We start from the raw sequence: 26,005 nt of genomic DNA on the forward strand, positions 1-26,005 counted from the left end.
TGATATTAAAACCCAAACATCCCCGAGGCCAAACAATTCACTTTTAAATAAAACATTTTTCTAACTTTTTATATAATATAGGTACCGTATAATTTGGGTTGATGGACACAATATTTTTTAAATGGATGCTTTTATAGGCGTGTATATTCGAAAGGTTACTGTAAAGAAAAAGGGGTCATCTAGAATGTTCAACGTTTGTTGTTTCCTTATATAGTATTAATAAAATACGACTAAGGGGAATGCTTGCTTTGCACAATTCCTCATAACATGTTTTCTGCGTCTCGAATTCTGTTAACCTTTGTTATCAATTACATTGAGGGGTACAACTTTTTTATGATGTTTTAAAATAGCGATAGTCCCTGAAACAATGTTACATGACGGGCCATTTTGTGGCAGGAAGATGGTACTTTCTGCAGTTAAATAAGGGTGACATTCGAGAAATAGGAATTTGTTGAATTGCATTTCATTTGCAGATAAAATCCAGGTAACTTAAACACGACGTTATCTTTTTGAAATCTCTAATTGACCACAGTGCCGTGAAAGATGTCTGGCACAAGAATGTTAACCTGACTCTTTACACGTGCGTCTCAAGCACGTTAGCATCTGCTGTAGTGTAGCTATCTGTATGCGAAACCCTGCACACAGGCAAGTGTTCTACCCGTAAACTGGTTTACGTAAAGGTAAATATAATTTGCTCGCTGTCAGGATGTTTAACCTGTTTTTTATGTTTCGGTAAGTATTTTTTGAGATACAAAAAAGTCCATTGACCATAACAAGGCGAATAAGCCCACAGTACAGTAAGAGGGTAGTGTGTCTTGGACCAGCTCTTGAAATAAACTGAATTAATAAATAATAAACTAACCTGTAGATTACAAATCAACGAGGATTGCTGTATTTCTGCTTCGTTTTTTCAAACTTTCAGCTGAACAGCAGCTACAAGAAAATTATTTACTAGTAACAGAACGTGGAATAGCACGACTGCTCTCTGATTGTGAAGTTGAGAACAGTTTACCTTTAGCCCAAAACTGAAATCATTAGATTAAAAGTCTTATTTTTATTTTTTAAAAAGCGACCTGTTATGGTCGTTAATTTTACTTGTATTATTTTAATGTTTTACCTTGTGTTTCATCACGGTCTTTAACTGCCAGTTTACTGATTTAAGTCCCATATAGTGTAACCCACCTGCAGGTGAAGGTCGACCAGTTTCCCCCAGTTCCCCTGGTGAGCTGTGTGCAGTACTCTTAGAGATCATATGCAGACAGTGATCTCTGCCTTGCCTTGGTGCACAGTACAGGAAAGGTTACAACTGAGAGGAGTTTGACTCTCCTTGCTTTTTTAAATTGCTACAGTGTAATCATTCTCGAAATACTTTACTGCTCTTTCCTTCTGGTTATAGCTCTGACAGCATGGCTGTGTAATTTGTTTTGGACCGAAAAGTTCTCTTATCTAAAAAAGTGCTTCCTATTTTCTGTTAATTAACTGCATGTTCTCCTGATCTTTACTTGAGTGCCTGAGTCTCTCTTTCGTTATTGAGACAGGCGGTAACAGAGCTGACAGTAACTTTAAGGACTATGAATACTTACAGTACGTGAGAACAAGACAGGTGGGAGGTCTTTCGCTCATTCGTTTGCTTGCAGCTTATTCAACCTAAAAGATCTCATCCGACATTTGCCTGAAAGATCGTCAATAGTTGGGCCTGTAGTGGTCTTTCTTAGACTTTGTGCCAATGAATTGTGTGATTAAATCCTAATTAAGTTTCATTCAAGATTATTTTAACCTCAACATCTGATAAACTATATGCAAAGACCCTACAGTTGTTATTCTCTCAAGGTTTGCAGTGCGTTTGCTCTTTATTGCTAACGGAGAAAAGACTTCCTCGCCTTTGGACGATGTATGAATGCTTCCTTGCCACGACAGGTATGTAATTGTATCTGTTTTTGTTTCCCTTTTGTCTCGTGTTCCAGAATCTGCTGGGCCAGAATGGTTTAGGCTGTTTTCTGAGGTCTTTGGATCTGTGAAGCAGGGCACAGACTTGGCTGTGAAGCTCGCCAGCCTGAGATGAGCACCTGCATGGCGGTCTGTTCCTTCGGCACGCGCTAGCGGGGGGGGGACAGGGGCCGGGGCCATGTTGCGGCTGCGGAGTGTGTGTCGCTCCTCCTGGAGGCTCCTGCACCCCCGGGTGGCAGGCAGCGATCAGGTGCTGGAGCAGCTCTTCGCCAGCGGGAGCGAGGAGCAGGTGCTGGACGTCGTGGGCAGGAACAAAGCCAAGCTGTCGGCGGCGCACGTGGGCCTGGCCGTGAGCCGGCTCTGGCAGTTCCAGAAGGAGAAGCCCCAGATGCTGCGCACCCTGGAGTTTACCAGGACTCACCCGCAGTTCCTCGCCCTGTGTGTGCTGGCGGAAAACAAGGTGGAGCAGCTGCCGGACAGCGAGCTCGTGGACATGCTGTACAACGTGCTCAGGTGAGACGCCAGGCTCTGCGGGTGGGGAACAAACCGAACGCTGTTCAAGGGAGAGCACAAAGCAGCTTCGCCTCACTTTCCTGAGCGAGTTTCTGACAAGGAAGATCGTCAGTGTAGCTGTCATGGCTTTTGGCTTCGGCCAGCTGTGTGCCCAGTAAGGAACATTAACTCCATCTAGCTCATTTGGTTTTTGTTAGCTCATTGATCTCCATCAGTTATTTAATAATAATAACAATAATACACTTTATTTTCTATAGCGCCCATAAAGGTGGCTTCTTAAAGTGCTTTACAGAATGACAGCAGCAACAACAACAATTAAAAATAAACAATAAAAAATACACAAGGTCAACACGGTGAGAATACAATAGTGGTTCTAAATACAATAGGAGCAGGGGGGTAAAGAATGGAACCAGTTAAGTAAAGACTCTTCTAAAGAAGAAGGAACTGTTATTATTTATAATAATAATTATTATTATAAATTATTTCCTGGAATAAACCAGAATATTGGCCTTGACAACACGATCCAGACACACACCGCCCTCTGTGTAGAGAAGAGCCTCCTGTTATAAGAAGAGTTATAAGCACCTCAATGTAGTTTTAATTTGTGTCCTCTGCTTCACGTAGATAAAGAGCAAGTATATTAAACTGGCCCGAGCCAATCTCGGTTATGGGTTGCTCTTAATCTTTATGACGGTATCTGCTATTGACAGCTAACTCCCTCCAATCGATACCACTGCTTTTTCTTTCCATATTAACATTTACAAAATAATCTCGAAAGAGAAAGCACAAGGCAGATAGTATAAATTATCTCTTTTTATTGTCCAGATTACTAATGGTAATAATCATCCCTAAGCGCAATTTAAGAAAGACTGGGATGTGGAAATGAGCTGAGAATAATGTGATGTAATTCATTTTGTCTGCTCTGAGATTAACACCTGTTCACAACATGGTAATTCGTAATTGACTTTCTTGTTTTATGTCCAATTTTGTGTGTCACCATGAAGTACTCAGTATCTGTACAACATCACTGCAGTACTACATCACATTGTTTAATTGCTTTACCTGAAGGCTGAGTGTGGAACCACATGACTCTCTGGTCCAGGAACTTGTTACAGAAGGATGGCGCAGAATAGACAGGTGAGTATTGACGATGGATGAGGTCTGTTAAGCAATATAGCAACACTAATATTTCTGCTTCAGTTCAAGTTACTGTACTATTGCTTAGAGTTCTCAATTGAACCAGCACACCAAGTGTGCTTTGCTTCTTCCTTCTTGAAAGTATTGTTTTCTGAAATCTAACAACAAAATATATTACATTCCAAACAGAATCTTAAAATGGGATCTCTCACAATAAAAATTTGCTTGTTTCTTTACAGGTTACCAATGGCCCCGCTGTCCAAGTTTGCAAATTGCTTAAATGACCAGCACCTGAACTGTAGCCCTCTAATGGGAGAAATCACTGAGATTGTAAGCCAGAAACTGGACTCAGTAAAAGATGCCAGGTGTGTGTGCACTAGGAACATCATACAGTTACAAGTTTGGTTAATGAGAAAGGCATGTTATCTTTCCCTTTCAGTGTTACTCTTTGACGTTCTTAAGTCTGCCCGCACGTGTAAGTTTATACTGTGCTGTACAGAAAGAAAGCAACCCAGTGGTCTACCTGTGTGAGCAATTCAAATGATCTTTTTTCTTTGTTAAACACTTGAAGCTTCAGGCACCAATTGAGCAGTTTATGCAGGAGATTTCAGACTAGGTTGTCCAACCAGAAGTGAAGCAAAAACACGTGACAATTAAGGGAGATCTTTCTGTTCACTTTGCAGTCACGTAGAACATCAGAGATTTAAGAAAATAAAGTTCAGTTTTATTGAAAACTGAAATCAGTACAAGAGATCAAATCAAGACTGGGAGCCTCCTTAGTAATATTTTACTCTTACTGGTAAATCTACGTTTTCTCATGCAAAATTCCTTTCATTAATTAAACTACACTAAATAGGCCGGCTGGACGTAGTCTGTGCTACTGCTCTAGCTTTAGAATATCCATACAGCCATGTTTTATCTCTGGCCTGTGTTGGCCTGAATAGAAGTCCCCACGGTGGAGACTTTCACGTACCACTTCTGTGTGTGAGCTCCAGGGTGTTTGTATGTTTGCAGGGTTCTGTCCATTCTGATGATCGGCGTCTCAGCTCTTGTGTCCCCAAGGCTGCGGGACGCTCTCATCCAGAAGATGGATTTCCTCCTGGACACCACGGGTCCCATCCACTTCAACACTCCCAGAAGAGTCATACAGTTCCTGCGCAATGTCAAGCACAGCTACAGGCCCTTGATAGAGAAGTGCAACAGAATCCTCTTGCACAGTGCGAAGGATCTGGATGCTGAAAACATCAGCATCATCCTCGGGCTTTATCAGTCTCTGCAGTTCAATAACTGTGACTTTCGACTGGCTGCTAAACGGAGACTTTCCGAGCTTCTCGATTCCTGCACAGATCCTGTGTCTTTTACCAGACTCTTTGCTGCGCTTGGACCCATGGCTGGGCAGGAGACCAGGGAGAGGTACTTGAAAATGTACAGACAGATGTACATAATGTGTAGATTATGCTGCAGCAATGCTGGTCTTGCATGACCTGAATCCTAAGTTATAAAGTTGAATTGCTTTAGTGTTAGAACAAATTGCAAAAGGAGATGGATGTGGCAAGCTTCTTTTTCTTGAAAGAATACAAGTCGTAAAAGTTTGGGCATATTGTGCGTAAGGAGTCGGTGTTAGTATGGAGCTGAAACTGGTGTTAGTGCCAGCATGACAATACTGTTCCTTGTTTTGTAGGTTGGAAAGTTCTGCGCTGCTATTGGCTGAAGAGTTGAACTCCCAGCAGGCACTGGCACTTGCAGAAACTATGGAGGAAATGGAGTGCAGAAACCTGCAGCTGATTAACAAGCAAGTCAACTTCGTTAGTAACCCTGCGTGGCAATTAGGTCTTCAACTTCTACTGATTGCATAGAAGTTAATTCATATTCATATGTCTTGCTGAGTTACAAGAAAGTGGTGTGAATAGTGTGCAATAATAACATGTTAAAAGGAGCTGAGTTTTGTTCTATTGCATATGAGTATGACCGAGGGAATCTTAGAAGTGAAGTTATTTAACTCTTGCCCAAATAAATAACAGTGGGTAGTTGGTTTGTACACATAGAATTAGAAAATTGTAAGATTGGTTTTTATTCATGCTCTTATAATTTTTTTTTTCTAGAATTGGGACAATCTTTTCCAAGAACTTGGAAGGATACAAACCCGTGGAGATTGCTAGGATTACTCAGGTTCTGATTCTGCTGCATTACCAGAATCCAGAGTTACTCACGAAGCTGAGGTGTTTTCTAGTGAGGTAATAAAAATCTCCCATCCAGATACTGGGTAGGCTCACACCTGTAGATGCTCTAACTCTTGGTGAAGATGAAGGACTTTATTTAATGTAATGAGCCTTTTGAGAATGAAAACACTGTGTGCGAGTGGAGGTGCTACACAATCCAGAGATCTAACTCCACCTCGGCATTGCCCACACAGTCCGCAGGCCTGACCCTTCGTAAGTGCGGCTTATGCAGTCTGCAGGGCTGACCCTTCGTAAGTGCAGCTTATGCAGTCTGCAGGCCTGACCCTTCGTACGCGCGGCCTACACGGTCCGCAGCACCTGACCCCTCGTACGCGCAGCCTATGCAGTCCGCAGGCCTGACCCCTCGTACGCGCGGCCTACGCAGTCCGCAGGCCTGACCCCTCGTACGCGCGGCCTACGCAGTCCGCAGGCCTGACCCCTCGTACGCGCGGCCTACGCAGTCCGCAGGCCTGACCCCTCGTACGCGCGGCCTACGCAGTCCGCAGGCCTGACCCCTCGTACGCGCGGCCTACGCAGTCCGCAGGCCTGACCCCTCGTACGCGCGGCCTACGCAGTCCGCAGGCCTGACCCCTCGTACGCGCGGCCTACGCAGTCCGCAGGCCTGACCCCTCGTACGCGCGGCCTACGCAGTCCGCAGGCCTGACCCCTCGTACGCGCGGCCTACGCAGTCCGCAGGCCTGACCCCTCGTACGCGCGGCCTACGCAGTCCGCAGGCCTGACCCCTCGTACGCGCGGCCTACGCAGTCCGCAGGCCTGACCCCTCGTACGCGCGGCCTACGCAGTCCGCAGCACCTGACCCCTCGTACGCGCGGCCTACGCAGTCCGCAGCACCTGACCCCTCGTACGCGCGGCCTACGCAGTCCGCAGGCCTGACCCCTCGTACGCGCGGCCTACGCAATCCGCAGGCCTGACCCCTCGTACGCGCGGCCTACGCAATCCGCAGGCCTGACCCCTCGTACGCGCGGCCTACGCAGTCCGCAGGCCTGACCCCTCGTACGCGCGGCCTACGCAGTCCGCAGGCCTGACCCCTCGTACGCGCGGCCTACGCAGTCCGCAGGCCTGACCCCTCGTACGCGCGGCCTACGCAGTCCGCAGGCCTGACCCCTCGTACGCGCGGCCTACACGGTCCGCAGGCCTGACCCCTCGTACGCGCGGCCTACACGGTCCGCAGGCCTGACCCCTCGTACGCGCGGCCTACGCAATCCGCAGGCCTGACCCCTCGTACGCGCGGCCTACACGGTCCGCAGGCCTGACCCCTCCTACCTATGAGCTACGAGTACTAATGTGTGCTTCTGTCTTCCAGTCACCTGCAGGTCAGCGTGTTTCCCTATGAGGTCACCATGCTGACCCGAGTGCTCTCCATGCTCCCCTCCCCCCGGCTGGATGAGGAGGTGACCTCCCGTGTGGATGATCTCCTCCCGCAGTGCAACCTCAGCGACCTCAACACCTTTGCCGCCGCCATGGCCAAGTGGGTGCGCCACGACCCCTCCTACAGGCACGTGATGCCCCGAGTGTACGTAAAGCTGCTCCAGAAGCTGAACCACTGCGGGCTGGAGAGGCTGCGGAAAGCGGACAATCTGGACCTGCTGCTGGAAGAGCTCAAGTACGTTCCCGGGGAGTGGTTTGAGGAGGTGCTGCTCGAGGAGACCATGCTCAGTTTGCAGCGGCTGATAGATCAGATCTCTTGGAGCAATGTACCTGAACTGGCAGTTTTCCTGACCCGAACCAACCACCTATGCACACCGCTGCTGGACAGAATTGCCAGTGTTAGCATGGAGCACATTGAAAAGGTACGAGTATCATTTCGACAGCAGCCTGGATAAATCAGTAGAACCTCACTAGGTGACATGTTCATCTGTGTTCTTATCCTCCCCTGCACCCATACAACTGATTATGGCATCTTGGATATCTTGGTGAATGGAGTAACACAGTGGAGCTGTGGTTAGCATTGCTGTGTGCTCTGGGTTCAGTTCTGGACACGGGGTGCCATCAGTGTGTTCTCTCCATGTTCGCCTCCGGGTGCTCTGGTTTCCTCCCACAGTTCAAAGACGTGCTGGTAGATTAATGGGATTCTGGGAAAATTGGCCCTTGTGTGAGTGTGTCTGTGTCTGTGTGTGTGCGCAACGATGAAATGTTGTCCCATCCAGGGTGTATCCCTGCTTGTGCCCTTTGCTTGCCTGATAGGCTCCTGCTTCCCCGTGACCCTACCAGATAAAGCAGTCAGGAAATGAATGAATGGATCTTGGCTTATTTATTTGCAGATTCATTATTCAGCAATGTATGCCACCATCCTCCCCTTCACTGTACTGAATTATGATCCCCCACAAGGTGACGAGTTTTTTGACGCCTGCATCCAGCACTTGAGACCCCATATAAGTAAGTAGTCTTTTTCAAGGTCTGAAGTAGTTCAAGTAGGGAGCTGCGTCAGCATGTGTAGGCAACAAAGGAACAAGTAAAGGTTTATTCCATGCTGAAAAGAGAAGAAAAGAAACACAACAGTTTGCTTGTGGAGCTACACACCCAAAGAAGGCTCCACAGCCGAAAGATTGTTTATTTTCTTCTCTTTTCTGCATGGAATAAACCTTTACTTGTTCTGTTCCAAGGTTTTTAAGGTGGACTTGTACGAAAATTACTTTTGCCAGACTACTTGCAGCCTGGAAAAAGCTATACCACAATCTAGATGACACCTCTTGTAGTATAGCAGGCTTGATTGTGTCTGACTGCAAAGGTCCACAGCTACTGTTAATCATTTTTGCACCAGAGTTAAGACCTGGAGTCTAGTTCTCTCTACCCTTTGTGATATTTCGTTGACATGACCCAATTTACTCCCCTCTCCCTCTTTATTTTAGACACAATCTCTGATAGAGTGTTGTATGTACTCCTACCTGCTAGTGTGCTTTCTGCATTTCTTTGATACTTCAGAGATGATCAGCATTACCCAGAATTTTAATTAGTTAAAATTATTAACAATAATGTAGAAATAAATGATCCACAAAGAAGCAGGGAAGAGGGAGTAAAAAGCATTTCTGGTACATTTTTTTTGCCAACAGGATCCATGCAGTGATCATGCAGTTATGTTAGGAAAATGCAGTTTCATTTTTAGTTTTTGATGGATGTTTCGTTTTGCAGGCTCGTTTGATCCCCACCTGCTGGTGCTGCTGGCATATTCTTTGGCAGTGGCTGATTGCTTCCCAGAAGATGTGATTCGAGAAATCTTTAATGTGGATTTCTTGGCTAAGCTGGACGCACAGTTAGAAAGTTCGTAAACCACTTTTTGTTTTGTCTGAACTGGAATTTCTGGGGGCTCCAATTTCTTTTTGGTTTTTGGAGTTTTGCCTAGCAGCATTACGGAAAACCTATTGTTAGTCATTGACTGATGTAGATTTAAAGTGACCTTTATCCACTATCCATGAAACCAAGTATTCTCTCTTCTGTCTTGAGCTATGGTCTGAATCTCTGGCAGATTTATTAGCAAACAAGATTAGCAAACAATTTCCATCAATACTTTTATTGCTGAGTCCTAAATGAACAAGACTTCTGTTTGAATTTTTGTTCTAAAGAGTTTTCTTATTTCTAGTAAAAATAATACTTTTAACTATCTGCTTGATTTCTGAGAGAACATCCAGCCACACTGTAGGACTGAGAGAATGCAACCTACTGGTACCCACTAAGAGAACCTTTTCATTAGCCTTTGAAGGATTGAAATAACCCAGGCAGGAAAATCCCTTTTCAGGAAAACGCACCATTGTAAAGTATATGGCACTTCCCAACAGGTGAAAAAGTAAATACGGGAGTGATGTCATAAGAAAGATTTAAATATTGACAGAGAGTCATTTTCAGCCCTCACTACTAACAGTAGGGAGCAGTTGTAAGACCTGGATTTAAATCTCCCCTGCCCCTGTTTTAACAAGGCTTTGTTTGTCAATGGCAGCTCTTCCTGACGCCCTGAACATGCGAATAAGATTGAGGCTGATGGAGCTGAACAGAGCCGTCAGCTTAGAATGCCCAGAATTCCAGATCCCCTGGTTCCACGAGAGATACTGCCAGCAGCTCCTGAAGAAAGGTAAGTCCGAGAGCCTGAGGGCAGGACAGGAGCTACCAAGACCTACCCGGGACCTGGGGGAATTCTCATGTACTGTATCTTCATGTATCTGTGTACAGACAGCCATTTGATACCTTTTAGTACCACTAATCTTGAATACTAAGGTGTTAGAGATAAGGAAGGTGGATCTTTCCTAGTGAAAGAGAGAATATGGGAGTATCCACTTGCTTTGCTTAACAGCTGTGCACAATCCAAGAAGTGAGAACATATTTAAAAAAAAAGAATAAAAGCCCTGGAGATGCTGGGAGAGCTTGATTTGAATTTCTCCCATCTAAAAGTGACCATCTGCAACAGTAATTCACAAACCTGTAAACTTTTAATCGAATATGTTGATAGATTTATGGAGGACTTTGGAATTTTGGGTGGGTGTAGGAGTTTATATCTTTCAGGGAGGGAATCTTCACACTTCCCCATGCCTCACTCTCTGACAGTAGAATAGATTATTTTAATGAATTGAATTTACAATAAGTACATATCTGAGACTTTGGAATGTACTGCATCAGACCATGCAGTATTACTGTAGGACCTAATGGTGTACTCGGAGGAAACATACTGAAATTAACTTCTATGGGACGAATTTCAAAGAGATCAAATTTATTGAACTACAATCCGAATTAGAACTTTTGGGAGAAAGTTGTTGAAATGAAACAAATAACTACATGCTTTTGAGGTTGTATAAATATAAATGGGCAAGATCATAAGAATCGTCTGTGCACTCTATGTAAATAATATCTCAACCTGTTGTTTCCTTTAATGGAGCGATAGCAATCCTAAAGGAATATTTAGAAATTTTAGGGGAGAAACTGAATGTAACAAGTTCTGTCACATGATGTCTACCAATCAGACCAATTGAAACCTGTTTCATCTATATTACATCCCATTGACTTGAAAATCCAAAGAGAATATAGCCATATTAAATATACTTTGCTATGTAGAGTTCTAGATTTGAAGCTGTTAAATTTAATATTGTACCATGACAGCTATCCCTGTTTCACAACCTACCTGTAGAGGTCTCCTGAGCTTTCCAGTTCATCACCTCATTTACAGATTTAGTGGGAAAGGCAAATGCAAAGAATCAGTCTTGAACATACTCTTGTATTACTACTTTCAATTAAGGCCAGAGGTATGGTGGTATCACCCTGATCATACTGTAATACAAGATGGGAAGTAATTAGATTTCTGACATGATTGCATTTGGAGGATTATTTATTGACATAAGCTCTATATAAAAGTGAAATGTTTTCCACAAATAAACATCTTCAAAAATATAATTCTTCTTTATAAAAATATAACACATTTACAAAAATAAAACAGTTAAAAATATAAAACACCTTCAACACAAATATTTTAAACAAATCAGTGTTGCTCTATAACTTGTGATATAATGGGCACATTATCTCACAAGTACACATCTGGCTCACTGCCCACCCCTACGACTTGCGACTCACTACAAGAAAATCAAACCAGTTTGATTATATCGTAGCGAGCCGCAGAGAGTCGTAGGGGCTATTAAGAGTGCTATGAGGGAGTCACTGGGGGTGTCACACTACACAACTGAGGGTAATGGGCGTGCACTGAGACTCTACAACTCGCTGTGATTTTCTTACGATTATGTAAATGAAGGCTACGACTGAAAATCCTAGGAAAAGCCGTGTAGTGTGACACCAACATAAGGAGATTTCCTGGATGCCAAGCAATGTCTGGACTGCAGCACCCAATCTATGCTCTGGGAGAGCATCTGTTCTGCTTCAGCGACACGGGAGACCCCTGGCTTGCCTTGCTGGAGCTCTGCCTTGTAACACTGTCTTACGCATTTTTGGCTGACCGCCCTAGCAGTGGTCCCATTGCATTTCTCCACATTTCGGTCTGATAACGGAGAGCTCCAGGGGTTTGCCTTTATCTGTGCTCCACCTATTGCCCTTGCCAAAGACCAGCCTGAAAAGGGAAAAAAACGGAACATGCCCGGTGTGTCAGTTTCTGTCCAAAGAGTCAGAGTCAGGCTCATTCGAGATCTTCAGCAGCATCGTCCTTTCGCTTCAATTGCAAATGTTTCACCCTGAAGGCTAACATTTTGCAAAAACATTGTATTGTCGCAGGTAATGGTTCTGTCACTGCAGTCCAGCAGCAAATTCATAAGATGCTGGGGGAGATTCTAGGAGGAATGAGTTATGCCAAAGTGTCTGTACTCACGCCTTATTTCTATGTAGTCGGTAAGTTGTATAATATTACCTTTGGAACTAGTGTACTTTGCTTCATATGAAATTAATACTAAGAAATGTAATTGAATTTGTCCAGGTCGATGCAGTACTGCCTGTAGCATACATTTAAACCACAGAAGACTCATATTTCTAAAACGAGCAGCACTTTAGAAATTTAGTCTGTTTCCTTTAATTGTAAATATCCAGAATTTGCTCTCTGCTATGGGAGTCCACAGTCTCTAGACTAATACCCTGGATGACTGTTCCTCCAGAATTTGAATGCATCTTGGACAGAAACAAGAAGCCTATCCCTTACGTGGAGCACAGCAGGTTGCTGATCACGGAAGAAGGGAAGGTGCAGTGGGGTCCTGGCAGTCCTGTGAATGATAGAAGTGAACTTCCGCCGGGAGCTCAGCGGTAGGCCTTTAACGTTACTGTGTCCTCCATCGCCAATCTATCCTCCATCCATTTTCTAACCATAATTCAGGGTCATGGGGGAGCCCGAGCCTATCCCAGCAAGCAATGGCTGCAAATCAGGACACTGACACAGCCACACACACACTCGATCCAGGGCCAGTTTTCCCAGAATGTCTTTGGACTGTGAGAGTAAACTGGAGCACCCTGAGGAAACCCACACGGACACAGGGAGAACATACAGGCTCCACACAGACAGTACCCCAGGTCCAGAATTAAACCCAGGGCCCCAAGACTGCGAGGCAGCAATACTAACCTCTGCGCCACTGTGCTGTCCTTCATTGCAGACTTTGTCTCGCATATCTCCACACAGCTCAACTTTAAACACACGCATTAATGAAGAGCAGTGTCTTCACTTTTTATAATAATAATAGCTTACACTTTATAGCGCTTTTTGGACACTCCACTCAAAGCGCTTTACAGGTAATGGGAACTCCCCTCCAGCACCACCAATGTGTAGCCCCCATCTGGATTATCCAACGGCAGCCATAGTGCACCAGTATGCTCACCACACATCAGCTATCAGTGGGGAGGAGAACAGTGGGGATTATCAGGAGGCCATAACTGGTAAAGACCAATGGATGCCAGAACGCTGGGGTGACACCCCTAGTCTTTTCCAGAAACACCCTGGGATTTTTAAGGACCTCAGTTTTGTGTCTCATCTGGAGGACGGCACCTTTTTACAATATAGTGTCCCCGTCACTATACTGGGGCATTAGGACCCACACAGACTGCAGGGTGAGCGCCCCCTACTGGCCCCACTAAGACGTCTTTCAGCAGCAACCTTAGTTCTTCCCAGGAGGTCTCCGATCCAGGTACTGACCAGACTCACACCTGCTGAGCTTCAGTGGGTTGCCAGTTGTGAGCTGCAGGGTGATATGGCTGTTGGCTATACTTTAACGTTTTTTAAATCGGACTACAAATTCAGACTACACTTTCCAGAAGAAATAATTATATATATAAAGTATCATCTCAAGGTACCAGTACAAAAGTGTGAATAAGTTTAATGAATGTTACCTGCTAGTATTGGATGACTTCTTTATCAGAAAGTGTTCTTTCCTGTGCTTTCTCCTCAGCGTTGCTGTGGATTTCCTTGACTCTAAATCCTTCTGTAAAAATTCCCGTCACATGAAAGGAGAGGCTGTGATGAGAAAGAGGCACCTAGAGATCCTGGGATACAATGTAGCTCAGGTGAGCAGAAACTGTAATGTTCTGCGCTACAGGACAAATAACATATAGTGTCTTTGGTGAAGGAATGTTGTTTCTTCTGCATTGCAGTTTCGAAAATAAACCTCTGATCTTGAAACTAAGGTTCAAAACTAACAAGATCATCTTATTTTGTTGACTTAATTTCTTTATTTTAAACAGATTCCTCACTTTGAATGGAATTCAATGGAACTCTCAACACGGGACGCTTGGAAAGAATACCTACGAAAGAAGATATTTTCAGAAAATACTTAAATGGATGGAGTTTTCATATCATAATAAAAGACTTGTTTTTAATTCTGACTATCATTCTGTGTGGAACAAAAATTAGTTCTATTTTTCTTGAAAGTGGCATTATTTTACTTCTTCCATTTTCTGTCCTTCTATAGAGGGCAGAATGAGTTAAGATGGTTCTTTCTTATTTTGTTGTCTTATGTGAAGTTAAAGCAATTTCACATACAGTATGAACCACTGCTTCACGTACTGTATTTTAGTAGACTACACGTTTTATCTTAATCTCCAGCTGTTTCTAAACCTTTTTTAAAATTCACAGGAAGAGTGGTCCCCAAGGATTAGATGCATTTGAGAGTGTTTATTGACTATTTAGATTGGTCTTGACTGAGGCTCAGCCCCCTTGCCACAGGACAAGGACGCTGGGACCCCTGTGCAGAGTGAGAAGTGACCAAGAGGCAGATGAGTGGGGTGAAAAGAAGAGAGATTTGCTTATTTACTGCTATAAGAAATGAGCTTCACTTAAGAACTTACTTTAAAATAATTTCTATCATTTTATCCTTGTTTTTTATGTTACTGGTACAGAACTTTTAGATGTCAAATTGCCTACTAGCATTTATGTTGTCTCAGAATGCAGGTAAATGGTGTCTCTTTTGAATAATCATTTACATATTTACTGCTTAATCCTCTTCGATGCCTGAATACACTAAAATGTTCTTAGGATTGAACCATGCCACTAGCCCCTTCTTACAAAACGCAAAGCATGGAAATTTAGAAAGCTTACATTTTAGCTCTGATTTCCATGAAGGCTAGGAAAAGGTGTCTTGGAGTGATTGTGCTTAGTAATAATCCTTACATTCACTGAATGCTTTTACTTCCAGAGCTCTTTACACATGGAAGGGGACTTACTCCATTCTCCTCTGAAATACTGCACTCACCTGGTTGATACACTTGTGCCAGCAGCCCCACTACAATCTGTAGCAACATAGCGGAGAGGAAGTGACATGAACAAACTGCTTCACTGAATTAAGGGGGAATTTTAGGAAGGCCACTGTACAAACACACAGTGGAATTTGGTCAGGACACCAGTCAGAACCCCTACTCTAAAGTGTCATCGGATCTTTAATGACCGAGTATGTAGGACATCAGTTTAACATCTGAAATACAGCTCCTCTTACTCTTACTGTGTCCCTGCTCATGGTACTGGGACACTGGCTTGGGGCTTGGAGTTTCTGGTCCAAAAGGTAGATTGGTAATTACTAGCCCACTGGAACCAGGTGCAGCAGCAACCTCATTTTCCCTGGAAGTCTCCCACTCCACTACTGACCACTGACATCCTTGCTTAGCTTCTGAGAATTGACAGGATCCGGCTATAAGGTGGTAATCCTGCTGCTGGACAATACTCAAACAAATTGCTTTATATTAGTTTAAATTGTTTATTTTACAAAAAAAAAATCAAAGCAACATAAAATACAGTTTGATATATCTGGCAATATATAAGTCACAAGTACTGTTTCTACTTCATATATAACAAATGTGTTTCTTAACTGTCAGCCTTGTCTAGTGCTGGGAAGATTGATGTTAAAAACACAAGGGATGCTGTTAGGCAGCATGGTTTTTCAGCCTATAACATATTTCTTAGCCAGATGAAGATTGGAGGATGGAAAACTTAAAAGTTCAATCTCCCAAGTGTTAAAAACATTCTAACGACGTGCAGAAAATACATCTAGGCTGGACGGCGACTTGCTCTTCAGCCTTCGTGTGAAGCGCTCGTTTCGGAAGCACAGGAGGGCCGTCACAGCTTGGACATCTTGGTGACGTTGAGGCGGATGGGGAGGCAGGAAGCTCCAGAGGCGTAACGGATCTCCCTCAGCATCCCGCTCCACTGCTTCTTGTCGTCCTCGTACCTGTCGCGACAAGGGCAACCCCATCAGTCACCCGCGTCGGCACAAAAAACTCAACAGATCCTACAGGCAGTGGGAGGTGGAGGTGGAAAAACACTTAGGCCTCTACCGCCATTCTTATTTCTAAAATTGATGTTAAAGCTATCGAGAAACTTCCGCTCAATTCATTTTAGTTCTCATCCAGACAATCATGTGTGTGGATGCTGATTAACAGCAAGTCTGTCTTGAGCAAAAAGGGTGTCCATCATTTAAGTAGTTTACGCCAGTGGTAATGAAATAAAAACCTACTTCCAGACGTCGGTGATCTCTGATGGGGCAAATTCCTTGTTTTCGAGCTGAATCATGGCGAAGCCTCCAATAGCGTACAGAGACCCTGCGTTGCTGATGAGGTTGATGGAGCTTCTCTCTTGGGGAAACTCAGTCATAGCCTCCCACCTGACAATATAAATACAGAGGAGTTAAGAGTTTTTGCTAATCTGTAAATCACAATACTTAGTATTAAGACAGTAATATTTGTTCTTTAAGTGAATAAAAGACATATCGCAGTATGTCATTTCCAAACAATAAGGTACACCATGAATAAGTATACAGTATTTAACGTTATTAACATTATTACATTCATCTGTCAAAGTCAAAATTCAGAAGAGCTAATTCTGCATGATTCACCTTTTTTCAGATTGGAAAAGAGGTTGTTGAAACACCTACTTGTTATTAGCAAAATCATAGACCTCACTCGCGGCGGTAAGGCCGTCTTCATTGACTCCGCCAGCCACAAAAAGTTTGCCGTTGTGAACAACAGCACCAAACATCGCCCGTGGAGATTTCATTGGAGCCAGCTCTTTCCACTCCGACTTCTTTGGGTTGTACACAAACATCTTGTTTACGGTTTTCCTGCAAAAGAGGATGTAATCGTTTCGAAGATGAATCACGTCTTTTAGGCTTATCGCTGCACACAAGGAGATTTAACCTATTCATTCTCATTGAATTGGGCACACATTTTCAGAGGACACTGGGTCTTTTCTGCATGTTTATTTTCAGTAGTTTTTATTATTGCATGCCGATTTCTTTTCCCAGAAACTGAAGTCGAAGGATTGAGGTAAATAATCATCGTTTCACATCCTAGTGGTTCAGACCTCCTACAGCTGCATCCCCCTTCCATTTCTCCTTACTTGTCATCTGTCTTTCCTCCAATTGAGTAGACCAATCCATTATGCGAGACCACAGAGTGACCGTGGATCTTAATTGGCAGCTTTTTGCTCTCACTCCATTTCATCTCCCTGGAAGACAGATAAGGATGACATTAAAAAACAAGAGTGCCAAAGACGAGCATAAACTGAGAGTCTTCACACTCGATTTCATTACATGGTGAAGTACACCCTTCCAGCCACACCTGTTGCCATAGAAGAGATCCTTTCCCATCCCAGAAAGAGCTACGAGTTGCGTGCACGTTTTTAGCCTCCTGGGCTCAATGCGCGGGACGGCGGCCCTCTGTACTTACTGAGGATCAAAGCACAGCAGTGAATCGAGAGACTCATCCGTCTGAAGGTCCTTCCCTGCGACCGCGAAGATGAGGTTGTCGCTTTCAGCCAAACCAAAGAGACACCGGGGCGAAGGCATTGGAGGAAGAGCAATCCATTCACCAGCAATACTGTCAAGCTGTAACAGCGCACAGAAACGATGAATTGATTGATTAGAGCAACTTGTACTGGCACACACAGAGACTCTGGATTTAACTCTCTCCTCCAACCCATTCGATAACCCCAGGGCAGAAGACAATACCCAAATAACAAATTACACAAAACTATATTAATCCTTACTGATGTATAATGCCAAAAGGATGAATTTAGTTCATCCACAAAATCATTAGTCTACTAAACTAAATGATTTCCTTTTCCATCCCAACTTTGAAAAGACCTAGTGACATATCCTATAAATATCTCCTTCACAACATTTTTTGAATGCTATTTCAACTATTTCCAGCAGAATTATTCGTTTTGAGCTCTTCCTGTAAAAAACAAAAAAGAATTTACCTGGTAGAAGTAGCACTGCAGGGGAAATTCTTTGTTTTCCTCGTCCACAAACAAACCTCCAACGATGTAGACTTGGTTGCTTTTGGTGATCAGACTGACATGGTTTCTTGGAATTTGTTGCGCCATGGCAGCCAGGTAGCACTCATTCTCACTGGGGTCATAGGCCACAGCAGCTGTGTCATTGATCATGAGGACAAAGTCTTTGACATACATGCCATGTCTGGGAATGTCATTAAGGTAACCAGGCAACAGGTCTTCATCTCCCACGTCGCCGTTCACCACACCTTCCCCAGCCTCACCTGTTTTCCCTTTTTCTGGGAGCTTTCCAGCGAAGGCATCTTTAATCACCTGAATTTTCTTGAGCAGCTCAGGGCTCGACTTAATAATGTCATTCTTTTCCACGTGCTCTTTGAAGTACTTCTCAGGCAGGAGACGGAAGCGGATACAGTCAAAAGCCTCGCTGAGGCTCTTGACCCTGTTCTGTTTGTCTTTTCTGACCCAGCTCATCACGGCTTCAAACACAAGCTCTTCTTTTTCCACATTCAACGCATCTCCACCGATAATGGCGAACAGCTCATGGGGGGCCAGCTGAAGAAAGTCATCTTCTCTTGCCAGGAGCTCAAATCGATCCGAAATGTAATCGCGTGCAGCCACAGCCAGTCTTGGGCAATTCAAGAGAAGCCCCAACCTGAATATGGCCAGGCAGTTGTTAGGGGCAAGTCGTTTCTGCAGATAAGTCACACACACGGTGAACACAGAGGGGATCTGGAAGCGACTTGCCACAGCAAAAATATCTTGCACATTCTCATCTGTGAGCTCTATCTCAGCCGAATAGAGGTATTTCACGATCATATCCATTATTTTGGGGTCAACATTTTCAAGAACAACCTCCTTCTTGCTCTCTTTCCCTTCTTCAGCAAAAAAAAGCTCACGGAAATATGGGCTGCATGCTGCCAAAATCAACCTGTGACAAGGCAAGCTTTTGTCCCCCACTTTGAGAGTACAGTCAACAAACTTGTTGTCATCCAGGAGTTCCTTGAGGCCATCTTGAAGCAGGGTGCTCTGGTAGAGACGGAGCTCTTCCTTCAGGTCTTTTGTGAGATCCATTCTGAGGAAATCTGGGCTGTAGACAGAGGTGAAGGCCCCAGTACTTGCCGGCACTCTGGTCTGGCTGGAAAAAGGCTGATCAATGCACAGTGCTCAGGCTGAAGCCCCTGCAATTTAATCCTACCCCTCTAAATATAGCCACACACCCCAGCCTGCAGGAATTCAGGTTAGCCAAATTGGAAAGTTGTCCCTCTCCAGCAGCTGTCACAGACTGAAAGAAGCAACTGTGGATTTTGGTCACTATGGGAATTGACGTACAACAGTTAAATCCAGAAACATATACATATTTATATAACAATGACTAAAAATCAGTGACCAACTATTTATATAACAATGAGTACAATTAATGACCTATCTTCATCTTTCCAATAGGAACTATTAATCATTTAATTCAGATAGTATTGTTTATTATTAAGGATATGAGTAACTTTTCTAGATATGTATTTGGAAGTTTCTCTTAGGTACAGTTGATTTTCTTGTCCTAAATATCCGTATATTACACTCTTCAAATTCAGCAAGGTAACTGGTAATGAAAGTAATATTAGGGACAGATCATTCAAAACAAGAAAGGAAGAAGACAATCAATTTCTATTAATTCTATTTGGAGCCCAGCACATTTTACAATATTAAGTTTTTACTATTTCTCATTCTGTTTGATATCCTTTGATATGAATTATAGTAAACATCCTTAACATTTTGCTAATCTATTAAATCTAAAGTTTCCAGTGTAGGACTAATGTATGAATTAATGAATAGTAAGTGAAAACATTACCCATGTATTTGTTTCAATAACAGATTTAAAAAAAACAGTAAAAACTCTGCTTCATTCTCAAAGCTTTAAATACAAACTTATCAAATATTTGAACATTTCAAGCATTGCCTGGAACAGAACAAGAATCTGAAAAACAATGACATCAGATCAGTCAATAAATATCTGAGTAAGAAGAATGATGGAAATGACACAGCTGTGTAGAATGTTCCTAGTAAACCACCACTGGTTTAAAATGAGAAGTGACTACTCACTGGCTATACTGTGTTAGAATCATTTGAGAAAAGAGAGCCTTACATCACTATAAATGTAGATTGAAGCCAGGATTTTCTTTTCAGGTGACTAAAGCCAAAATTCTTGTTAATTCGATGTCCCTGGCTTCGTCTTAGAGTAGCCTTCCCGATAAACTGTGCAGAGAGCAGCTGCTAAAACAACAGCTGACAGTTTTATTTTCCCATTTGTGAAACAGTACAGCAACTCTGGTTCATTTGTAAATACCCACTGTATTTGTGTACTCACTACTTTAAAACAACAAATGACACAGTGTTCCCCTCATGCACAGGTGCCAGTGCCAATGAAATGTGTACAGTGAAATGACAAGTGTTTAGGGGAAATCTTTTTATATATTTTTTTTATTTTAATAAATACTACAAACCATAAACTTTCTCACTTCTTTGAATAATGAAGTTTTAATTGAGGTAATGTCTTACAATGATTTATTCTTCAAAGATAATGTTTTGAATATAGCTTAGAATTATAAAATCTACCCAATAACTATACTTTCGCAAAAATAATAATACAAGTGCAGATCTATATAATATTATATACAAAATTAAACAATTACTCTCAGCTGAAATCTTTAGAATATTTTATCACAGATTCTTCAAGTAATGCAATAAATTAAATACTCTAGAGTCTTTACAATTTCAAACAGCTTTAAAATTTCAAACATTGTACATTTTGTACATGATCAATTAACGATGAAAGCCTTATTGGTCCGTTCAGCAGTGGCTCAGGGTATCAACCCATAACCTCCCACAGTCCTTGAAGAGAGAACCCTTCTTTCAGTTTCTCAACAGCTAGCCCCAGTTCTTCACAAAACACAGGCTCCCGATCTTGAATCTTTTCAACAAAAAATAAACAATACAACAGGAAATGAAAAATTACTATAAACATATTTAACAGGTAAAAATAAAACTGCATATTTTAAGCCTTACCTTGTTACCATCTGCAAAGTATGCCTGGAAAAAAAAAATTGAAATGAACATAGTGAGATGTAAAGAGTTACAACAATAGTTTAGATCTACGTGCATGCAAGAAAAAATAACTGCATTATTATTCAAACTCCATGTTCAGGATAGAACGCTAGTGACCTAAAGTATTTTTAATGTCTTCGGTCCATATAAGACAAGGTGAAAGAGAAAATCTTCAAATGTAAAATAACTGCTATAACCTGGAATTCTGAATGAGTTGAAAAAGTAGAAAGTACATAAAATTCAGGATCCTACTATTATGCCAAATGTATGATCTCAGATTGTAAGATTTTAATGGAACACACAAGGGCCTGTCATTAAAAATAATGTTTTTAATTGATAAAATGTGCGAATTATATTTTAGTACAAATGTAAAAAAGCAGAGCAAGCCAAAATAAACATAAAAAACAAAGCTCCATCTAAGCTTATTATAACATATATAATGTATATAATACTTTCAAAGAATTCAAAGCAACTTACATTTCCACCCATTTATACATCTGGGTATTTTATAGGAACAGTTTGGATTAAGTACCTTGCTTAAAGATCCAACAGTGTCTCACTTGGGTCTGAATCCACAACCTTCCCTTTACACATTCAGATACTGCTCATCCACACTGATATCCTATAATTGCTTCTATTAAAATAATCTTGCTATACCATTATAACTGGCTATATAACATAAAAGTAATCATATACTCAACACTTATTATTAAAATTAGAAAACCCACGGCAAATATTAAATTATTCAGTACATAGACTGCATGTACAAAGTTGGTACACATTCAAAAGCCAAATCTACCCCTCTACAGCTCTCAGAAATATATGAATGTACAGACAAATTTAGAACCCTGTATATCAGGGTTGTTACAGTATGTGCTGTATATGCATATGGAAAATGGCACCACAGGGCAAGTACATACTACTTGTGATTTATACATCTGTAAGTTACTTATTTGTATGTGGGATTTGTCCATTGAGATTTTCTCAAAACGGCATACTCACCGCAAAAGCATCAATCTGCTCATCTGGCTCTATTTCAACATCATCCTGGGCCTGTTCCACTGTCAGCTCTTCCAGTGGTTGGGGCTAAAAAGGCACAAACCTGGTTCTGACCAAGGACTAAAAAAAACCCTGCTACCACTGTAACATACAAATACCAGAAAATAGCCCAATCTCAAAAGCAACTGAGTCAAATAAAAATACAAAGGCCAGGAGAAAAAGCAACATAATCTGGAATTATGATGATAAAAATAAACATATAATGGAGTATCGCTTCAACAGCGACTATAATCTCTAATACAGTGACTATAACTCCATAATTGTTGCCCATTTATTCTTGACAGTATTTTTAAATACACTACTTTCAGATGTGTTAAGTTCACCTCTTACACCGAAGGCAAATGAAGACTTACCTTTTCTTCCATTTCATAGTCTACTCCAAAAATAGGACTAGCTGAATAAACTTTATGCAATGAATTAATCTCCTTTACTGCATCCTGTAGTTTGTCAATAGGGTCAATTTTAAATCCAAGAACATATCCCCCGCTCTAGAAAAGCAAGAAAATTACATAAAAAAGTATGGATTATTTCATGGTTATAAAATACAACATCAAAAGGCTGTCTGCCATTGTCAGAGGAAGTACAGTAGATGAGATGTACCTGCACGAACCCTGCAATTTGTGCTCTTGAGGTTGGTATTGAGCAACAGATATAATATGTTCGAAACTTATATCTTTGAACTAACCATCTCGTTTTCAAGAAGTTAATCATGAAGTAAATGTAACCTCTCTAATACTGTACATACATAATTGATGTAGTAGTCCCTACTAGTATTTAATATGTCTATTTTCAATGCATTTATTATAAAGATCTTATGATTCTACCAACAAATAATATCTTAGATTTTAGGTAGGAAATACATGATGTAAATCCAGGATTACCTGCATAGAACTTTCTATCACTAATGCCAGTCCAAACTTTGAATCTCTGATCTTGATAGAACGCTTAAAAAAAAACAAAAAAAAAACAATTTATATCACCAAGATAATGCTCTATCCAATATAAATAAAGAATAAGAATTTTCTAATTTAAAGAGTGGAGCACAGTTAAACAAAATAATAAATGCATTACAATTTCACTATACATAAGGCTACACACAGGCTACACAGGGTGATCACCTTTGGAAACTCTGTATGATTTTCATGAAACAAACTAGCACATTGCATATTTAAAAGTTAAAAATTGGATTAACAAAAAAAAATATGACTTACAATCTGCAGATAAGGAATGCTGACATTAAAGCTGTCATTCATGTTAGCATGCCACACAATACGCACATTTGTGATAAAGAAGGTTCCCAAGTTACCCTAAAAAAAATATTCTTTAGAATTCTTGATACAGGGAGAAAAAAATTGACAGATTTTGTTGGCTCATTTTTATCTTTATGCGCTTTTCTGAATTCTGAGTATAACTAAATTATGTGGACAAGGAGAGTTAAAAATAGCAGTTGGGTAGTTGTATATTCTTGCACCGGAAGTTGTTAAAAATAAACCTAAGACTAGCTATCAGGGAAAGGTGAGGAGTGTCTTCCATGTAATTTAAGAAGCAGTAAGGGAATACCGAGGCAAGAGTGAACGACTATTTGCATTTGAGCCCTGTTAACATTAGACACATTTGGAACTGGAGAACCAGCGAATAATACAAAGTTTCTAACAACTACAGAAAGTCCTCACTGGTATCAGAAGTGCTCATAAAACAGTACTATGTTTGCCTCTGCATATTCTTTTATTTATATTTCGAGTGTAAGAACACACATACCTGATCACTGGACAAATTCCAAACTCCATTGATTTTGTCATACACTTGCTCCTGGGGTAAAAGTCTAAGCTGCTTGTTTAGAATGAGGGCTCCTCTTAGTTTCAGATCACGGTACATTTTAGAAGTTTCATATGCTCTGCAAGCAACGGAGATGATTAAAATATTTTTTTTACCAGGATTCACGTCAGAGTGGAATTTACTGGTAATTATGTTACTTTTATAACCTAAAAAAGTGTTATGGGACTGATATAGTACATTCTGTACTTAGATACAGAAAATTCTTTAAAAAGAGGCACTGCAGTGCTCATTATTCATATTTCAAACTTCACCTTGTAGGTTGTGCTACGTACAACATAACCACCTCTGGGGCCAGTGTCAGATATTTGAATGTTTTCATTTTTTACTTGTATTCAGGTTTGTATTCGAGTGTCAGCATTGCCCTGTGTATAATGAATTTACGACTGAAGGTGTAAATTACCTGTGAACTGCAATAACCGATGTAAAGAGTCTCGGACTTCCAGGAACTACATTGGTAAATATGAATTCAAATCGGGTGTTGTTGCATTTAGTTAAGATGTAAAGTGCTTCAGTCTGCCCTCGCAGTTTCTAAAACAGAACAATGAAGTTGACAAACAAGTTAAAGTTTAAAGTTAAAATGTATTCATCATCAAGCTTTACACGTTAGAATTAACATATAAATTATATGCCTTCTCCAAAAAGACAACACAGGAAAGAAAAGGGAAAATTAGTTAACCTGATCTAAACAGAAAGGCTGGATAGCAACAAGATGTACTCACGGAATTAGCCGTCCTTGTTGTGATGTTTATAATACAGTTGTAGCCTACAGCTATTAAACACAAAGCAGAAACACAAATCAAATATGTTGGTTTATTACTACTATTGCAAATTTAAAGCATGTCAAAGAATTACAGTCCCTACATTACACAATCCTAGAATATGTACTGAAATACTATGAGATCTTATTAGCAAAAGCACTCTTGCAAATACAACAGTTTATTGACAATACATATGCAGATACACGATCTCAACATCTGAAACTCAAGGTTTCTGAACTCCAGCTATGGCTGTTATTTACAATTAGGCTTGGAAAAAAGTAGAACCTGTATCAACAACATACAATAGTTTAACTACGTTTCTGCATATCAGGTGCAAGTAAACGTTTGCGATTAAGGTCACTTTCTCAAATAGTACTTACACAGATTGACCCGGGGCAGAGCCAGAGAATGCCAAATGATTCTTAAATTGGTCACCAAAAGCCTTCCTGCAAAATATGTTCAGTAAGCAAAACTGTAATTAACTCCGATTTCACACAGCCACCCAGGTGTTTAACCGCGGGGGAACACCTACCTCTGTCACCATTATTCCCCTTCGTGTCTTCAATGGAATCCAGACAATCTATCCAAACCTCGCCTGGCCTCGCCTTCATCTGCCTTTATGAAGTCGAAAACTAAGGTTAGTACACTAGGCCCTTTGATGTTAGACTAAAGATACGACTATTTTTACCGTTCTTAAATGTAGCACGAAATCCATTTAACCTCAATAATGTTTTTATCCTACACTTTATCCGGTAATTGAAGGCATTTCTTGGTAATGCGAGAATGTGTACTTTCACTTATCTTAAAATAAAAACGATATAGAAAGACTTATCCGGCTGACAGTGCTGGATTTGCGAAGCTGCAACAGAGCACATAAGACACTTATCCGTAGCTACTCATCACAGTACCGTACTCGCCACATCGAGATAAACAATGCTAATCCTATCGGAAAGCAAAACGGAGTATTTACGGTGGGAATACTCGCTACATTGGAAATGAACAATTCTTACTGTGGAGAAATATCGAATCGAACATCCCTGTCTTCCCAAAGCGCATCTAAAAGAGACGCCATTTCACTTTTATAATTTTGGTTGTCAACTATAACGTGCGATATCCTGCCAACTGGACGGCCCCGCAGCTCCAGTCAGAGCGTCTGCGCGTCACCGTGGCAACATGACGACGGGTAGCAGAAAGGATCAAAATATTCATTAGCACAGGGCGACACAAGACCTCAGTAG

The 26,005-nt window shown here is 41.6% G+C and overlaps 3 protein-coding genes across 4 annotated transcripts; 1 reads left to right on the top strand and 2 right to left on the bottom strand.

Moving 5' to 3' along the window:
- The first annotated feature begins 342 nt into the window (after positions 1-342).
- On the top strand, positions 343-14,114 carry fastkd1 (FASTK mitochondrial RNA regulator 1). 2 transcript variants are annotated; one of them, XM_088605373.1, is made up of 15 exons: positions 343-484; positions 1,965-2,460; positions 3,529-3,597; positions 3,837-3,962; positions 4,612-5,010; positions 5,279-5,389; positions 5,700-5,831; positions 7,141-7,627; positions 8,099-8,213; positions 8,967-9,095; positions 9,769-9,900; positions 12,036-12,149; positions 12,410-12,554; positions 13,688-13,802; positions 13,980-14,114. In XM_088605373.1, the coding sequence occupies exons 2-15, from the start codon at positions 2,126-2,128 to the stop codon at positions 14,070-14,072; spliced, it is 2,502 nt and encodes an 833-aa protein (XP_088461499.1). In that variant the 5' UTR covers positions 343-484; positions 1,965-2,125; the 3' UTR covers positions 14,073-14,114. The 2 variants fall into 2 exon arrangements, with proteins under 2 accessions (XP_088461499.1, XP_088461500.1); XM_088605374.1 differs by lacking the exon at positions 343-484 and adding an exon at positions 495-680.
- A 1,346-nt stretch (positions 14,115-15,460) lies between these two features.
- klhl41a (kelch-like family member 41a) lies at positions 15,461-19,192 on the bottom strand. Its single transcript, XM_088605375.1, has 6 exons — positions 17,983-19,192; positions 17,451-17,608; positions 17,122-17,229; positions 16,658-16,843; positions 16,241-16,387; positions 15,461-15,955 (listed from the first exon to the last, which is right to left on the bottom strand). The coding sequence occupies exons 1-6, from the start codon at positions 19,087-19,089 to the stop codon at positions 15,844-15,846; spliced, it is 1,818 nt and encodes a 605-aa protein (XP_088461501.1). The 5' UTR covers positions 19,090-19,192; the 3' UTR covers positions 15,461-15,843.
- A 1,282-nt stretch (positions 19,193-20,474) lies between these two features.
- bbs5 (Bardet-Biedl syndrome 5) lies at positions 20,475-25,935 on the bottom strand. Its single transcript, XM_088605376.1, has 12 exons — positions 25,778-25,935; positions 25,300-25,382; positions 25,148-25,213; positions 24,729-24,778; positions 24,410-24,537; positions 23,932-24,067; positions 23,385-23,480; positions 23,055-23,117; positions 22,527-22,661; positions 22,117-22,200; positions 21,076-21,099; positions 20,475-20,980 (listed from the first exon to the last, which is right to left on the bottom strand). Exons 1-12 carry the CDS (start codon positions 25,837-25,839, stop codon positions 20,879-20,881), a joined length of 1,029 nt encoding a protein of 342 aa, XP_088461502.1. The 5' UTR covers positions 25,840-25,935; the 3' UTR covers positions 20,475-20,878.
- Between the last annotated feature and the right edge of the window lie 70 nt (positions 25,936-26,005).

Source organism: Lepisosteus platostomus, chromosome 14 (genome assembly GCF_059453375.1).
Source record: "Lepisosteus platostomus isolate fLepPlt1 chromosome 14, fLepPlt1.hap1, whole genome shotgun sequence".
Classification (NCBI taxonomy): domain Eukaryota; kingdom Metazoa; phylum Chordata; class Actinopteri; order Semionotiformes; family Lepisosteidae; genus Lepisosteus; species Lepisosteus platostomus.

Bases quoted from the DNA above. Each gene is read 5' to 3' on its own strand.
- fastkd1 (XM_088605373.1), top strand. From the start codon at position 2,126: ATGTTGCGGCTGCGGAGTGTGTGTCGCTCCTCCTGGAGGCTCCTGCAC. The intron at 3,598-3,836 runs GTGAGTATTGAC...GTTTCTTTACAG, and splicing joins GGATGGCGCAGAATAGACAG to GTTACCAATGGCCCCGCTGT. The intron at 9,901-12,035 runs GTAAGTCCGAGA...GTATTGTCGCAG, and splicing joins CCAGCAGCTCCTGAAGAAAG to GTAATGGTTCTGTCACTGCA.
- klhl41a (XM_088605375.1), bottom strand. From the start codon at position 19,089: ATGGATCTCACAAAAGACCTGAAGGAAGAGCTCCGTCTCTACCAGAGC. The intron at 16,388-16,657 runs GTAGGTGTTTCA...TTATATTGTCAG, and splicing joins TATGATTTTGCTAATAACAA to GTGGGAGGCTATGACTGAGT. The intron at 15,956-16,240 runs GTAGGTTTTTAT...TTGTCGCGACAG, and splicing joins GAGATCACCGACGTCTGGAA to GTACGAGGACGACAAGAAGC.
- bbs5 (XM_088605376.1), bottom strand. From the start codon at position 25,839: ATGGCGTCTCTTTTAGATGCGCTTTGGGAAGACAGGGATGTTCGATTC. The intron at 24,068-24,409 runs GTAATTTACACC...CGTTGCTTGCAG, and splicing joins TCGGTTATTGCAGTTCACAG to AGCATATGAAACTTCTAAAA. The intron at 21,100-22,116 runs GTGAGTATGCCG...TTTTTTTTCCAG, and splicing joins AGCAGATTGATGCTTTTGCG to GCATACTTTGCAGATGGTAA.